This window comes from Orcinus orca, chromosome 2 (genome assembly GCF_937001465.1).
Source record: "Orcinus orca chromosome 2, mOrcOrc1.1, whole genome shotgun sequence".
In the NCBI taxonomy this organism is placed as follows: domain Eukaryota; kingdom Metazoa; phylum Chordata; class Mammalia; order Artiodactyla; family Delphinidae; genus Orcinus; species Orcinus orca.
Window position 1 is genome coordinate 166,981,273 of NC_064560.1, and position 18,175 is coordinate 166,999,447.

Consider the following 18,175-nt stretch of genomic DNA (forward strand, 5'->3'; position numbering starts at 1 on the left):
TGCATCCAGCCCTCAACACTGCTTCTGGGAAAACTGCCTGATACACATCCTATGGGAGTGGATGCTGTGGTCTCCCTGATCCCAACACATGGTCCCACATGGAAGTTACCGTTCTTAAGGAAATAGGAACCCTATCATCCACTCAAAAACTCAGAGGGTATTTATTCTGAGAGACTGAATATCCTCTGGGCCCTGTCCAAAGCAAGTGTTTGAATCTAGAATATGGTGACCCAAATGAAGTTAATTCACTAAGGTCATGCCCCCCAGGCCTAAGTGGTGAGTTAGCATCCCCTGGTGCCCTTCCATCCTCAAGAGCAGGGGAGGGAGTGGCTAGACAGGTGGGCATCTGCAGCACTGGACCACAACACAAAGGTGAAGAAGGACAATCTGACAGGGAAGCCACAGAGAAAAGCAAAGACAAATAACCTAATCATGTATCTTCAAGAGAGAGGAGAACTTCAGAGAGAGAATACCATGCAGTTCTTTACATTCATTCATTCACCCAACAATTACTGAGTGCCTACTACAGCACGTGTCAGAATATACTAGAAGCTGGAGGTATGAAGATAAAGAGGCCTCTGCCCTCTAAGAATCCTACCTTCTTTAGAAGTTTTTCTTCATAGAAGCACAAAGCGGCTTAAATATGTTTAAGTCTCTGAAAATTGGGATGTTGGTAGATTGAATGATAAATTATCACTTGAATGATAAATGATAGTGTTTTCAACTATCTCAGTATGATATCTTTTCCATGGTGATCCTATGACTAAATTGGCTTTTCTCTCCAGGGAAGCCTCTGAAAACTTCACGTGGCAACCAGAACTACTGCTCCTGAGCTGTGCAGCTCCACAGGAATGCTAGCAACACCTAACCCCAGGGTTAGGGGCTGACCTTCAGGGCTGCTGCTTCCCAGCGTTCTTCTCTTACTTCAGAGATTATGTCAGCACATTATGATGCAGGAGCCTTAGAACAATGCCCAGGGAAGTCTGGCCTCCTGTGCTTCTTTTACTAAGTGGTAAGTTGCCTGTCCAGTAGACTGAAAATACCTGCCAAAGAAATGTGAAAAGAGTTGGAAACGTGCTATTTGGAGACTATTCTAGTAGACATCCAGGAGATCTCCAGAGATCTGTTTCATCCTCACCTCTATGTAAGTGACTGTCTGCCTACTGCAACTTTGGTGTGAACCTGAGAGAGAAGGAAAGGATAGTTCAGTGAATTCTCATAATTCGAGGGCAAAATGTCTATTCTTTTTCCACCTTCCCCTTTTCCTTAAAGTTTCATTTCCTTCTAGTTTCAACCAGAGCAAGCAAGAAATCTCAGAGACTTAACACCTGGTTACTGAATTTCTTTTTCTTAAAAATAGTTTCATTGAGAGTTTCTTTGAAAACAAGTTTTCTGATGATTTTTACATTTTGATTTTTCAAACTTTCTTCCATAAGTGACTGAATTGAATGAATTTATGGAAATATGGTCATTTTAAATTATTCAAATGAGAGAGAAGATCTAGAACACAGGGCTTTTCTGTTCAAAGCTAAAAGGTTAGCTGGGGCCCCATTGTCAGAAGAGAGGGAGGCCACAACAGTTATATCTTCTCTAAGGTTCAACCAGAATTGCAACCTATGACTGTGATGGACCAATACTAAAAATGTGTTTACTGCTGTGTTAAGAATCTTAGAAAAAAACTAAGTAAATGCTATGCTTCAAAGTGCTACAAAGAACTAACCTCCAAGCTCCAAGTATCACAGAGACCAGTTCTAATGAGTGGCAGGTAAACCCCATCATTCAAGAGCTTTCACGTCATTATGGAAATAACACAACAAAAGAAAAAAAGAGAAACTATGTGGTAGGTATATGGGTGTTCACTATAGAATTTTTTCAGCTTTGTTATAGCTTTGAAAATGTTTTATCATAAAATATCAGTGTGGGGAAAGACTACATGGAAGTGGTATTATTTTCAGGGCATTTATAGACACCCTCTCTGATTTCAGTGGTCAGAAAAGCCAATGAAAACACTTGCACGCTAGCTCCCAGACTTTCACTCTCTCCCCTTCCCAATTTCCATTAAAACTCAAGCTGTTGAGGAGGACCTTCAAGATGGCGGAGGAGTGAGATGTGGAGATCACCTTCCTCCCCACAAACGCATCAGAAATACATCTACATGTGGAACAACTCCTACAGAACACCCACTGAACGCTGGCAGAAGACCTCAGACTTCCCAAAAGCCATGTGGCAGACAGGGTCTTGGTGCTCTGGCCCGGTGTCAGGCCTGTGCCGCTGAGGTGGGAGAGCCAAGTTCAGGACATTGAACCACCAGAGACCTCCCGGCTCCACATAGTATCAAATGGCGAAAGCTCTCCCAGAGATCTCCATCTCAATGCTAGGACCCAGCTCCACTCAACGACCAGCAAGCTACAGTGCTGGACACCCCATGCCAATCAACTAGCAAGACAGGAACACAACCCCACCCATTAGCAGAGAGGCTGCCTAAAATCATAATAAGGTCACAGACACCCCAAAACACACCACTGGATGCGGTCCTGCCCACCAGAAAGACGAGATCCAGCCTTATCCAACAGAAGACAGGCACTAGTCCCCTCCACCAGGAAGCCTATACAACCGACTGAACCAACCTTAGCTACTGGGGGCAGACACCAGAAACAATGGGAACTACAAACCTGCAGCCTGAGAAAAGGAGGCCCCAAACACAGTAAGTTAAGCAAAATGTCAGGCTGCCCTTCTGTGATCTCCCCACAAGAAAGTACAGCAGAGCACAGGAGACTCATCAGAGGGAGAACCTTGAATCATCCACTGCCCTTTAACAGAAAACTATTTCCCAAACATCGGTTGAACCATTGCGTGCAGTTCGTTTTGGCACATCTTACAAGAGACTGTGATGTTCCAAATAGGTCCACACCATGATTGGTAACTGCTGTTTTTTAAAATATCTAATGTCATGGGAAAATATTAGTATATATTATATAGCTAAAGCAATTTGTAAAACTGGAAAGATATGAGATATATATGGATATATATATATATATATACCAAAACTTTAATACTATCTCCAGTTTTTAAGAGTGGTCCTAGTAAATAGTTAACAGCTGACCCTGCTTTTGGACCACTGACAAAACACGTGTGCACTGCCACACAGTTGGTTTCACAGAACGATTCATATGCCGTAAGAGCAGTGCTATCTTGATTAATTAACCAGCATAACTGAAGAGGTTAGGGGTGGAGGCTTTGGTATACAGAGAGATAATCTCAAATCACAGTTACAACAAAACTAGTTAAAATTCAGCACACATTTACCATCCATACACATAATTCAAAAGTACTGAAGTATTTCCAGAACAAATATTTAGCAACAAACAATAAAAAGCATCAAACCAGAGAAGATAAAATATATGGTTACATTCTTTGTTCCTTAGCTGACGCCTACCTTTGTTCCGGGGTTCAAAGGGGACAAGAGGGGCCAGGCCTGGTCTTGGCTACCAATCCCCTGGAGCCCTTCCTTCTCCTCATTCTCTCCTCCCTCTCTGTGGCCTTGGATCCACAGCTACACCTGCTCCCCTGGGAGATCATCCTCTCTCTGGAGGAACTGTTCTCAGATCCAGGGATTCTGGAAGCCACATAAATGACTGTGCTGCGAAAGGGCCACAGGGCACATACAGAGTAGCATGTGTTTGTGAACAGTAGACATACCCTCCAATATGTGGATGTTGTCACTTTGTTAAGTGATTTTTTTCCCCAAAAATGTGTACTCTATCATCCACTTGTGGATGAGCAAGAGTCAACTACTGTGTTTTATCAAATCTGAGATCCATCAATTATAAGATACATCATTATACTATGGACCACTGAGAAAGAAAAAAAATGCAGCTAATTATGTGACTCAATGCTTTCTTACTACTTGGGATTCTTCCACACAATATTTATCTGTCACTCTCTGTGCCCTCATCCTCTGTGCATTTCTTAGAGGAGTGCTCCACTCTGGTCTCTTGGACCTTCTTCCAAGCCTCTGATGTGCATTCTGCAAGTTTTATACAGAAACTTTCTCAATCTTACAAGAAGGTGTCAACAAAAGATTTTCAGGTACCCATTGGGAACACATTTTAAATGGCAATTAAATGCAACGCATGCAGTACAACCAATGTACATAATTTAATGTGAACAACCATGACTAAGTCCATGCAGGTACAGCCAAATGACAACCACCATGCAATTGTCCCTGCCAGTGGAGAGTGATCACAAGGCACACTCCATTTCACAGTTTTTAAGCTGAGGAAATTCCTTCATTCCTTAGAATGAAGGAAACTTGGGAAATATGAAACTAACAGTGATCAAGAAGGAACCCAGCCCGGCAAACACTGAGGAGATTATACTTTTGGACACAGGGTCAAGTGTGGTGGACCAGCACAAGCAGCTACAGGTGCTCACTGTGCAATAGCCATGCTATTCAGTGTTTTTTATACATTGGTGCATCCAGTGGTCCCAACACTGAGTTGAGTCGGGTGTTGTTTTTTTTTTTAATTTCATTTTTTAATATTTATTTATTTATTTATGGCTGCGTTGTGTCTTCATTGCTGAGCGCAGGCTTTCTCTAGTTGCGGCAAGCGGGGGCTACTCTTCATTGAGGTGTGTGGGCTTCTCATTGCGGTGGCTTCTCTTGTTGCGGAGCAAGGGCTCTAGGCGCGCGGGCTTCAATAGTTGTGGTGCACGGGCTTAGTTGCTCCGCGGCATGTGGGATCTTCCCGGACCAGGGATCGTACCCGTGTCCCCTGCATTGGCAGGCAGATTCTTAACCCCTGTGTCACCAGGGAAGTCCCGAGTTGGGTGGTTTTATCCTCATTTTATAGATGAGGAAATTGAGCTCAGGGCTATTAAATAACATGCCAAGGTCACCAAGTAGCAGGTGACAGAGCCCAAATATGAACCTGGATGTGTCTGACTCCAGATTCCTTATATCCCCACCACACCAGTTTCCATACTGGCCTTACAGAACTTGAGTTCTGAGAGCAATAATAGTTGTAGTTCACCTGGTCCCAGGTATTCCTGAAGGGGTTATTTCAGAATTTTATGGAGAGGAAAAAGGAGTGTCTATGGTGTCTGCAATCACAATACAGTGTGAGAACTACATACTCGTGACAAAATAGTATGAGCATATGTAAGTGTACACATGTACACAACTAGCAGTTGGGATGGTAGAGAGTTGAATAGAGTGCTGTGGCTCTTTATAGGAAGACAATAACCCAGGCTCCTTATGACCCTCCATGGCACAACGGTTATTTGAGTCCATATTACTAGCTTTGTCACATTATAGAATATCCTCATGACTATAGGAGCCCAGGATTTCACTTATTTGACAGTTTCAGGCCAGCTATGGGCTACAGACTCATGACTGTCTGATTCCACCCACCAAAAACCGTGATTGGCACCATCGCCAACAGCTCAGCTCAAATACAGACAGCAACCTTCTGACTACTAGTGTAATTAGAGGAACTCTTTTTTTTCTTTTTTTAATTTCAGCATGGGTAAAAGCCTTTATTTATTTATTTTAATTTTTTTTTTTTTTTTTTGGCCGCTCAGTTCCCTGACCAGGGATCGAACCCGTGCCCCCTGCAGCAGAAGCACGGAGTCATAGCCACTGGACTGCCAGGGAAGTCCCTAGAGGAGCTCCTTTTAAGGCATGGTCCTCATGTAGTAAATGAAAGTAAGGATTAGTATTTTCTTCCTTTGTACACTTTATTTTCCATTTCTTGTCTCCTTCACAGAAGACTTCATCATTAAAAGGAGGAAGCCCAAAATGAAGTGAGTTAAAAACTTTGTCTCTGAGAGGACTGTGGCTTGACCCTGAGTTGAGGTAAGAGGTGATGGTGCGTATGGCTGGCGGGGTGTGGGGGGACCACGTAGAGCTACACTGTCACATGCGCCCTCACCCTTGCTCTCTCTCTCCCTTCGCTTTCTACTTACTCCACTTTCCAGGCTTTCTCTTTCTCCTTTCCTCTTCTGGTAATGACGCTGTACCAAAGACCCTGCTTACAGGGATCAGCTTTTCTAGACCTCAAGCAGGTACACGTGAACTGATAGTAGAGAGTCTGGGCTGATAGGGACAAAAGCGTAACAATCACAGCTGTTCTGGGAAGTGAAGGGTGAATAGTTGCTGTGATATTGCTGGTAACCCTGAACCAAAAGGCGGCCGACCTTTGCTTTCCTTCCTCCGTCATACCTTGCTCTCATCTAAAAATGCACCTTTCTTGTGATTTCTTGTCAGATTCTAGGAGATCCCCGTATATTTAGGCCCCAAAGAATCCAGTTGATGTTTTCAGCACTTGCTGTGTCCTCTGATTCTCTAAGGCAGCTTCATTGTTTCTCAGCCACTCAGCGATGATAAAATAAATGCCTTGTCCTGCTGGATGTCACGGAGGAGAGAAAACCTAGATGGCAATGGGCCATTATGTGCCTTTTTCCTACCATCCTGTCACTGTGAGGATTCTCTCATTGCTATTGCAAAGCTCTCTCCTTGGAATCCTGAAGTGGCTAAATACAGCCTTTTGCACTGATGGCCAAACACTCAGAACTCATCCATCTCCCCTCCTCCATCCTCTCGTCTATACCAGCAGTCCCCAACCTTTTTGGCACCAGGGACCGGTTTCATGGAAGACAATTTTTCCATGGACCGGGGGTGGGGGACGTTTTCAGGATGATTCAAGCATATTACATTTATTGTGCACTTTATTTCTATTATTCTTACATTGTAATATATAATGAAATAATTATACAACTCACCACTGCCACTGATCTGACAGGAGGCGGAGCTCAGGCAGTAATGCGAGTAATGGGGAACGTCTGCAAATACAGATGAAGCTTCGCTTGCTCGCCAGCCACTCACCTCCTGCTGCGCGGCCTGGTTCCTAACAGGCCACAGACTGGTACCAGTCCATGGCCCGGGAGTTGGGGACCCCTGGTTTATACCTTCTTTTCCTTCCTCTTTCCTTGTATTATTATTCCCATTAAAATTTTTAAACAATCACAAACAGAAATATTGCAAGTACAATACAAAGACTTTTTTTTTCCTGAAGCTTTTGAGAGTAATTTGCCAAGTTGTTGCCCTATTATCCCTAAATACAATCAAGGGCATTCTCCTACACAGCCAAAATACAACCATCAAAACCAGGACAGGGGTTTCTCTGGTGGCACAGTGGTTGGGAGTCCGCCTGCCGATGCAGGAGACGCGGGTTCGTGCCCCGGTCTGGGAAGATCCCACATGCCGCGGAGCGGCTGGGCCCGTGAGCCATGGCCTCTGGGCCTGCGCGTCCGGAGCCTGTGCTTCGCAACGGGAGAGGCCACAACAGTGAGAGGCCTGTGTACCTCAAAAAAACAAAAAGAAACTAACAAAAACCAGGACAGGAGCATTGCCTATTACCACCACCTAATCCCGAGACCCCACTCAGCGTTTGCCAGTTGTCCCAGTAATGGCCTGCACGGCCAATGGATCCAGTTCAGAATCACTGTCATGTCTCTTTAGCCCCCTTCAGTCTGGAACATCTCTATACTCTTTCTTTGACTTTCGTTAGTTTGACATTTTTTAAGATCACAGGCCAGTTATTCTGTAGAATGTCCCTCACTTTGGATCTGTCTGATGTTTCCTAATAATTGGATTCAGGTCATGCATCTTTGGGAGGAATATCACAGAATGATGTGTGCATCTCGTTGCATCCTGTAAGGTGGTACATCATTTTGGTTTTTCCCATTACTGATAGTGTTCACTCATCACTTCACTGAGACGGTGTCTGCCCGGCTTCTTCACTGTACAGTTATTTCTTCCCCTTGACACTGATAAATATGTTGGTGAGAGGTACTTTGAACTAAATATTCTGTTCCTCATCAAAATTTTAATTTACATAGAGTCTCATGGTCTCCTATTTTATTAGATCAATTCCCCTGCATGAACATATTACCCATCTCTGCCACCGTCCTCTCTCCCTCTCGGACCCCCTCCTCAGGCTGCTCGGCCCTGGTTTCTTACAATGGGCTGCACCCCTTCTCCTGGTAATAGATGCCCTCTTGCCTCCCTTGTGTCCTGAGCTGTGGCTCCTCACTCCCCTCATTACAGAGTCCTGCCTCCCTTTGTCCCAGCTAATGGATTTAGGACTAAATTATTCAGGAAGGGAAGAGAATAGGAAGAAGGGGAAGGCACCTTCTGTTGTCTCGGGTTCACCCTCCTTTTCCTTTTTCCCATACGTCCTGACCTATCCTGACCCCTCGCACCCTTGCCGATTCTCACATCCATCTTTCCAAGCACTCAGGGCAGGACTGAACCTTAGGCCATGGCATAAGCTCCTCTAGTCAGACTATGAGGTTCTGATTCCTGGTGTGGGGACTTATAAGGTGTGACCTCGGGTAAGTTACTTTCCCTCTCCAAGCTTCATGGTGTATAAAATAAGCATCTTAAAAATGCTAGTTCATAGTGCTTTTAGAATCAAATGAGACAGTGCATGTAAAGCTATTATTGCCTGCCACAAAGCAAGAACTAAATATATTTTGTTGGTTATTATTTTCCATCCTCTCTGTTTCAGCTGACTGTTGTTGTTTTATCTCTTTCTCTTTTTTCCTGAATGATCTCTTTTGTCTCATTCTTTTTACATTTTGGCTCCTCTGGACTATTTCACTTTCTCTTGAGTTATTTCACTTTCCCTATGTTCATGTGTAAGATGCGCTGGAGGGGAGCATTGTGTTGTCACCAGCAGAAGGTCTGATGAGAATTCCCAGGGTCACACGCTCATGGGATAGCAGGCAGCGGTGGCCTCTGTGTCCCAGGCCCTGGCTGGGACAGAGATGGGGCATGTTCACTGCTACTCTCTAGCTTGGCCAGGGAAAGGAAAAGAAGGATCTCTGAGAAAGGACTGAGGTGGAAATAAACATTCAGAACTTACTGCTTTCCTCTAACCGGCATGGAGTTTGTGAAGAAGGAAGAGTGACCTTTTGAAGGTTTGAACAGAATTGCATTCTAGGACCTGTTCCTTTCTTGGAACTCTGTGATTTCTGGTAGATGAAAGGTGAAATCCAATGATGTAGAGCCATTGGTGTCTACTGAAGCAGTTTCTGGAGAGAGAGCCAGAGCGACAGCAGAAGATGTACAGCTGTCAGTGACTAGATAGATACCCACTGTTCACTAAGCCTCGGTAGTGGGTTAATGGTCAGGAAGAGATGGTCTCAGGTTAGTATGGTATACCCTACTTACAGAAAAGGACTTTAGGCCCATGCATGCTGGGAAGGATAGAGGTACCATTAATTAGGAAGGTGGAAAATAATGGTTTGGGGAGGGGGGGTGCTGAGAGGCCTCCCCTAACCACCCTAACTAATTTCTGTTGCCAGTCCCACACCCCAGACACTTTTTATCACATGGATCTGATCCAGAGTCTTTGTAGCCCTTATCATCCAACATCTTCTTGCTTACTCGCTGTTTCCCCAGAGACTGTAACCTGCGTGAGGGCAGGCATCTTATTGGTCTTATTCACATGGATCTCCAGTGCCCATCACAGTCCCTGGAATGTCGTAGATGTTGATAAAATTTGTTGAATTAGTGGAAAAGTGAGGCGACTTAATTATTATATTAGATTTTCTCTGTCTCTGTTCACTGTATTTCCATTTCTTCAACTTTCTGAGGTTTATACATAAGCACAATGAAGAAGAATGACAGCAAGTCTACTACGAGTATTGACGAGCAAGATGACATCTGTGTCCCAGGCTCCAAGGATCCAGGAGAGCTTCAAAATATGTTGGATGAAGGAGAGTATGCCCCTTTTGTATCTCCTCCCATATTAGAGAGCAGTTTTATCCAGGTAAATAATAATTGAGCCCTGAATTAAGTTCTAATAACTTTGGTAATTAATTTTCTCAAAGACAACAGAAAAGGTTGGAAAAATTGTTTTAATGTGGCAAGGGAATGTGTGATACAATTAAAGGAACAGTGTGGGAACTTCAAACAACCTAAAATAATTATGATGTAAAAGGAAAATTCATTTCAAATTTTCCCAACAAACTCTTACCTAGAAATTCTGTCCCAAGTCTACTGAAATTTTCATTCTATCATCATCTCCCCAAAACTACACAAAGAGATTATAGTCATTTTTAGAATATTCTGCCACAGGAAAGCACTCAGATACCTCCTTAACTTAGGAGACATTTTAAAGAATAACATCTATGACACAACTAGGGATTAAAATGCATTTTGGTTCTTAGTTCTGAAGGTAAAATATAATTGTCAAATTGTGCCAGGGAGAAAAGTTTCCTTCTCCTAAAAATGTACCTACATGATGAATGAAACTACACTTCAATGCATTTGAGAGCAGTTCTAACTTTCTGCTAAACATTCAACATTAAATTATTCAGACAGGGGCTTCCCTGACGGTCCAGTGGTTAAGACTCTGTGCTTCCGCTGCAGTGGGGTGCAGGTTCGATCACTGGTTGGGGAAGTTCCGCATGCTGTGAGGTATGGCCAAAGGGAAAAAAAAAAAACTCAGACAAAGAAACAGGGAAATGAGTTCAATGGTGTGGGCCATACCCTTAAACTTCCTGAAAATGTCACAACCAAGTCTAACGTGAAACATGCCCATTTAAGCAGCTCCTTGGCTGATTCTACAAAGGAGTGACAGGAACGACAACATAACACATTCTCTGCACTGACGGGAGACCTCCTCACTTCCAGACACCATAGGAGGGAGGTGATGCCTCAAAGAACACTAATGTTTAAGTCATGCCCCAGAAAGCATGTGATGCCGTGATTTGATGTTCTTTACCTTCTGTGCGCTTCTTTCCTACTAATAATCTTTTTATTTTATTTTTCACACTTCTGCACCTTTTTCAAATAACCATTTGCAAGTTCTAATGAACACTGGGAGAGGCAGTCAGCATTCTATAAATCAGACATGGCCCCATGTCTTAACTGGGTATGTTATTCCCTTTAACACACACAACCTCTTGTGGTCGGTATGTCTTTGGCAGCAAGTTATCAAGGTTCCTGACTCAACTGTGAGCGAAAAAGAACAATTATCTCAAGTAGAGTGAAAGAACCACAGGACACCAACTCACTCTTGGGAGTCATCAGGGACCCGGGTTGTCTCTTTTTGTTGTCACCCTCAAATTCACTCCCTTCGTGATATCACATGCAAACAGGACATGACAGCTGCCAGCAGCGGAAGGGATGTGTCTCATCCTTGAACTGTCTGTGAGGGCTGAGAACCCTTTCCCAGAGCCTCCAGGAGGCCCCCAGCAGTGTCTCATTGACCAGGGCCTGCTGAGAGCAATCACTGGCCAGGGGATGGAATGGATCACCATGACCAGTTTAGGTGGATCAGGATTTAGCTCCTCAGCTGGGGCAGCATCCCTGAGGGGTGGATACTGGACAAAACCAGAATTCCATTAATCCGATGAATAGGAGCATGGCTTTGGGTAGGTAATCAATAGTGTAGGCTACAATCTCTTTCTAAATATATTTGCTTTTAAGTCATTTATGTTTTTGAAGCAGTTAATGTACAGCTGAGAAACCAAGTGTTTCCCCTCTCTGGCTTCCTTCACATCCCTGTCTACCCACTTTCCAGTCTCCTCCTCTTCCAACTGGCAGAGATTCTCAGCCAGTCTATGTCCCACATTGTTCAGGTCTCAGCTAGAGGTCCCTTCCTCAGGGGAGGATTTTCTGACCCTATGGTGAGGGTGTGCTACAGCTGTCCGATTGGTAAGTGTTCAGGAAGTTTACAAGTCAGTTGTTAAACACAGCCATCGTTAAGAATTAAATTATATAAACTTATAAATAAAACTATTCAGGGGCTTCCCTGGTGGCGCAGTGGTTGAGAGTCCGCCTGCTGATGCAGGGGACGCAGGTTCGTGTCCCAGTCCGGGAAGATCCCACATGCCACAGAGCAGCTAGGCCCGTAAGCCATGGCTGCTGAGCCTGCGCATCCGGAGCCTGTGCTCCGCAACGGGAGAGGCCACAAGAGTGAGAGGCCTGCGTACCGCAAAAAAAAAATAAAAATAAAAATAAAACTATTCAAAACAAAGGCAACAAGGGATTTCCCTGGTGGTCCAGTGGGTAAGACTCTGCACTCCCAATGCAGGGGGCCTGGGTTTGAACCCTCGTCGGGGAACTAGATCCCGCATGCATGCCACAACTAAGAGTCTGCATGCTGAAACTAAGAAGTCCACATGCTGTGACTAAGAGCCCACATGCCGCAACTAAGACCTGGTACAGCGGAAATAAATAAATAAGTAAATGTTTTTTTTAAAGTACCCCCCCCAAAAAAACCCAAAGGGAACAAATACTCAAAACTCATCATTCCTATTATATTACTACATTTTACTATTATCTTGAGGTTATGGATACAAGTTTGACTTCTGGGAGAATCAATTGGTTGTATGGATTTAACATAAAGAGTATGGTATATCATTGTCTGTAAATTGTGTGCTACTCATCTTTTATACCAGTGAAATTGATAATAAACTTATGAGTATCTCCCGAGAGACAGTGGTTACACACTTATCAGCACACCATTCCCTTCCTCCTCCCAAGTCAAGTTTTCTGTGATGTGCTCCACAGCACAGCACCCTGAACTTAGTAACACTTACAACAACACTTAGTGACATACTTGTTTAATGTTCGTCTTCCCCAGCGGACCCCACAGGTCAGAGACTGTGTCTGTCTGTTCTCTGTGATATCTCTAAGAATTCACTTGAACAAAGGCATCATGGTTCATTTCTCCTTTATTCCTACACTGCTTGGGTAAACGAGGTTGTCAGGGCCACACACTTTAACAGAAAACTCCTCTTCCTGTTCTCTGCCTCAGGTCAACAGGAGAGGTGAATCCATTTACCTTCATAACCGAGCCAACTGGGTGACTGTAGGCATCTGCTCTTCCAGTCCCACCCTCAAGACCCCCAACGTGATGCTGTTGGCACATCTGACACCTGCCGCCCAGAAAGATTCAGAGCCCCTTTTTAAAAGTCTTCTGACATCTCCTTCTCCGGAGAATCTGGTGCTCACCAGGTGAGTTACAAAGAGAAGAGGTTACAGACCTCTCAGAAAACATGCTTTACCCCTGAGGAGCTGAGAATAGAAACACAGATGACAAGTGGTCCAAGGGAGCATCTCACTTGTGCTCCCTGCTGCAGATGAGAGAGTCACATCCTTAAAGTCTGGGGAGATAGTTTGACAACCTGGAAGTCAAACAGGCCATCCACTTTTCAAAACTTAAACCTAAGTAACAGGAACTGAAGGCTCATAATAAAATGCCTCTCTAGAACATTCCCCCCACCCTATCCCAACTTCCATCAGAATTAGCTCTGGTCTTGTCTCAAGCCACCAACTTGCTGTAGGACCCACAGCAAATCACTAACTTCTCTCAGTCTCAACCTTGCAGGATTAACTAAATGGGACAACTTCTCCTAAATAAATAGTAAATAGTTGATATTTTAGTTCATTAGAGTCTTAGTATGATTCAGGCCAGCTGGCCCTCAGGAGCCTGATTACATGTACTAAAAATCAAAGTTTTGACCCTCAAAAGCTAAGAACCAGACCTGGGAACATATGACCACAAGAAGGTCCTGCCCCATCCCATGCCTGCCCCTCCCCAGGCCTGTCAGAGAGACACGCCTGTTGTCCTGAGTCTCACGCCACAAACTGCTATAAAAGGAAAGTCCTCATGATAGTTTCCAATCAGGCCTCCAGATGATGTTTGCATTTGTCTGCAGGTTTCTCCCTCTGCAGTTTGTGACTCTTTCTGTGCATGATGCTGAGAATATGCGCATCAAAGTAAAGCTGGTGAGTGGCCGAGCCTACTACCTACAGCTCTGTGCCCCTGCATGCAAACAAGACACCCTATTCCGTCAGTGGGTGGAACTCATCTCCCTTTTGAATGAGGAGAAAGCCAAAGCTTCCAAAGTGTCAGAAGTCTTCAGCCTCTCAGAAATCAAAAACAGCACAGACATCACAGGGGCAGTGGACATCACGGATACTGCAGCCTTCACAGCTGTACAGACCCCACACCTGTACACATGTTCAGACCTCGTCAATGGCATAGAAAGCATTGATTTCTCAGAATTCACGGACATCACCGATGTCACCGATGTCACAGATACTCCAGAAAATGAGGTCACCGAGGCCCCAGATATAAGGATTGTCACAGAAGTCACAGAAGTCACAGACATCTGCAATGTCACAGTGGTGTTTGAAAATGATGACATACTCAGGGCCAAGCGGGAGGAAGAGGTATGTGACATGGAAGACTTTCATTCTCTAATAATCACTCTCTTTCACCTTCTTTGGTAAAAGCTACCTGACATCGATTATCAAAATGCTATGGAACTTACTCTTAGTAACCTAATATTAACAATGAGTTCCGCTACCTGAACCCTGGTGTAAAAGAGTTGTAAGATGTTCCCTGAAACAGGCAGTGCACATCCATACCATACAACTTAACCCTGTAGAAAGCTATGGTGGGATAAAAGGAACTTTGGTATCAGAGTCAGAAGCCCTGGGTTGGAATCGTGCCCTGCTGCATGTTAGTTTGGCCAAGTCACTGAACCTGCATGAGTCTGTTTCCTCACCTCTCAAATGAGGATATTAATATCATGCAAGGGCTATATTAAGGTTTAAATGTACACAAAAGTATGAAGTATACTGAAGGATAGGGTGAAATTTCAATAAGAAGTGAAGGTGGAAATAAGAAAATAAAATACCCAAAGTGAGCATCTTTAGAAAGGGCCAGAAAGTGGAAAAACACAGAAACACATCTGAGAATAAATCAGTTTGGCTGTAGCATAACATATGTGGAAAATATTAGGATTTAGGATGGAAAGTTGCTTGCAAACCTTGAATGCCAAAATAAGAAGTGTAGACTCAGTCCTTGGGCAAACCTTAGCCACAAAATCTCTGTGTAAGGGAGTGAAAGCTGTGTTTTTAAAAGATTAGTCTGATGGAAGGATGGATGGCAGGTAAAGAGATCAGTGTGTAGACTGCTGCTGAGAAACCTCCGTGGGGCCCACAACAGAAAAATGGCAGAGGGCAAAGATGGACATTTCCAGAAGAAGAAAACGCTAGCTAATGAATTTAGTGGGAAAGTTTTACCTCACTAGTAATCAAAGAAATGCAAACTTGAAAAAAATTTCATCTATAAAACTGCTAATTAAAAGAATAAAAATAGTCAGTGTTAGTAAAGGTGGGGTCACCTTGGAATTTGTAAAGATTCATGGTAGGGTGAGAATTGGAACAAACTTTCTTGAAATCATTATGAGTCAAGAACCTAGAAATGTTGACACCCTTTGACTAAGTGATTCAACTTTTAAGAATCTTTCTTAAGGAGTTAATCATCAATAGGAATGAGGATTTAGCTATAAAGATGTTAATCATACCACATCTATACCATGTTTATAAAAATGAAATAATGAAAATACGGAAGTAAACTAAACATCCACCACAGAGAAATGGCTAAATGAATTTAAATCCACAAAGGTCAGGTACCATGTTTATCTCATTCAGGAGCAACCACAGTGACTGGCAAGATCATAGTCACTCAGGAAATATTTGTTAAACGAATGACTACTCTGTAGCTGTTAAAATTGTTGGAGAATTTTTCTTTACTTGGAAAAATGTTTATGATGTAAACCTGAGTGAAAAATGAAGTAAAGAATATGATCCTTATTACATAAAAATGCATGTAAACACACAGACAATAGGAGGGGGAAAAGTCATATTTTTAATAGTAGTTTATTTCTAGATTGCAAGTTTATAAGCAATTGATGTTTTCTTCTTTATATATTTCTGAATTTTCTGTTTCCTACAATAAAAATAATTTTTAATTAGAAAAATTCAAGTAGCTTTACACAGTTTTTAATAACATGGGGAAATTTTTATAATAAATCATTAAGTGAAAAATGTGGGATATGACCACAAAGCAGACACATTCAAAATAAATAAATGGACAGAAAGATCGCAATGAAATGTGTCATGGTAGTTATTTCTGGCCTGTGGCATCAAGCAAGCAATAATTTTCTCCCTCTAACTTTATATCTCTTAGGATTTTCTAAATATTCTATGATAAATATACATTACTTTCATTGTCAGAAAAAAATGTTTTAGCTTTAGAGAAGATTATTGCATTATTTTCAAGGAACAGCCATAGAGGTGATGGACTATGTAATGACAAAGGGAGGAAGAAGGTGCAGATGTGAAGGACATCAGAGAGACGGAGTCTTTTTTTAAAGATTTATTATTTATTTATTTTAATTTTTGGCTGCATAGGGTCTTAGTTGCAGTACGCGGGATCTTTCATTGCGGAGCATGGGCTTCTCTCTGGTTGTGGTGTGCGGGCTTCAGAGCTCATGGGCTCTGTAGTTTGCGGCACGCGGGATCTTTTGTTGAGGTGCGCAGGCTTAGTTGCCCCGCGACACGTGGGATCTCAGTTCCCTGACCAGGGATCGAAACCACGTCCCCTGCATTGGAAGGCAGATTCTTTACCACTGGACCACCAGAGAAGTCCAAGAGAGACAGAGTCCTTAAGACCGGCTGACCTATTGCTCTGAAGCCTGAGAGAGATTCTAAGGAAGGCAGGGAGCGACAGAAGTGGTGTATTAACAGAAACCAGGACATTAGAACGGGAGATATTTTAGGGTACTAAGTTTTAGATTCTAAGTCTTTTGAAAAACAAACTCTTTAGTATTACTAGGAACCTCCAACTTCTGTCACCTATTAGATGCTCTTAAAGCAAGAGCAACCTTGGATTGGGGAGCAGGTGTCAAGACATTTCTAGAAAACCTTCCTTTCCTGCCAATTCTGGGAGAGGAAGTCCTGCAATTGAGTCCTAATTTTCTTGTGTGAGGTGACATTGGTATACCTGACCACATGAGTTTTAGCATGTGCTGTGTCAGGTCCCCATGCTGCCAGCCTCCAGCGCCCACCTGGGCTCTTCTCAATGGCTGTGCAATACCAAGCCTCACCCCCCTCATCATTGTGCCTATGCACTTGAGGCCACTCAGTAAATATAGATGAAATAATTACTGCTCCTTAAATAATCTGCTTCTGTATGATGCTCTTCTGCTCCCTGATTTGCTGCCGCCTGTTATTTTCAAAGGAAAAAATGGAAAATATTCTGAAGGCTGGTTGTCTACAATATACAAAAATTAAGAATGAGTTTAGAGAATCCTCAAAACATGTCACCATCTCAAACCTAATGCTAACTTTCGAAGGTGAAAGATATTTTCAAACTACCTTGACTCCAGAAGAAGGTGAGACAAATAAATCCAAAGAGATGAGCGATAGGCCCTCTGAAATAAGGCCAACAGACTCTAAAAGCACGGCTCTCAAGGCTGAAGAATCCAGGTATGTGAGGCAGGGAAATGCCAAGTGATGCTAAGATGTGAAGTATGTAAATAAGTGCATGCTTTCAAGTCCCTGCAACTAGGGCATTGTTTGCTGAAGATCCTCAGACATACATACAATGTAATTGAATGATAACATAATCAACTCAATTATCCACATTTGGTTCAACCTTGTCTAATTTTTATTTTCACACCAACTTCTCACACCATTCAGTTGGCATTCTGGGCCATCTGCCTGGTGTCAGTGGTGTGTGCTGAAGAAAACAACAGTATCACGATGTCCACATTTTGGAGTTAGAGGCTAGAGTATTTACAGGTATTTTTATCTTTACACTTCTCTGTATTTTCTTCTCTACATATCCCTTACCCTTTTTTTTTTTTTTGCGGTACATGGGCCTCTCACTGTTGTGACCTCTCCCGTTGCGGAGCACAGGCTCTGGGCGCGCAGGCTCAGCGGCCATGGCTCATGGGCCCAGCCGCTCCGCGGCATGTGGGATCTTCCTGGACCGGGGCACGAACCCGTGTCCCCTGCATCGGCAGGCAGACTCTCAACCACTGCGCCACCAGGGAAGCCCCCCCTTTCCCTTTTCTACATTTCCAATGAATAACTTAATAATCTGAAAAACTATTTTTATAATTGTAATACCCAATTGCAAGATGAATGTGAGAGACACTGTGGTATTATAAAGATAAAAATTAATATGATCATTCTGGAATAACAGCTAATAAGAAACCAGAGAAAAATATAGAGATCTAAATGCTACATTAGCAAGAATGAAAATGAGGAATGTCATGAATTATGTCCAAGCTC

The 18,175-nt window shown here is 43.2% G+C and overlaps 1 protein-coding gene across 5 annotated transcripts in view; it reads left to right on the forward strand.

Annotated features, from left to right (window-relative positions):
• Positions 1-708: 708 nt before the first annotated feature.
• GARIN2 (golgi associated RAB2 interactor family member 2) overlaps positions 709-18,175 on the forward strand; it is a 30,521-nt gene continuing 13,054 nt past the window's right edge. For 3 of the 5 annotated variants that reach the window (XM_049706403.1, XM_049706404.1, XM_033418242.2), the window contains exons 1-5: positions 8,710-9,214; positions 9,664-9,839; positions 12,837-13,036; positions 13,741-14,257; positions 17,118-17,365. In XM_049706403.1, coding sequence (XP_049562360.1) covers positions 9,205-9,214; positions 9,664-9,839; positions 12,837-13,036; positions 13,741-14,257; positions 17,118-17,365 — 1,151 coding nt within the window. In that variant the 5' untranslated portion in view covers positions 8,710-9,204. Of the gene's footprint in view, positions 1,145-5,768; positions 5,858-6,775; positions 6,927-8,709; positions 9,215-9,663; positions 9,840-12,836; positions 13,037-13,740; positions 14,258-17,117; positions 17,366-18,175 lie in introns of those variants that run through there. The other 2 variants (XM_049706405.1, XM_049706406.1) reach the window with 2 other exon arrangements.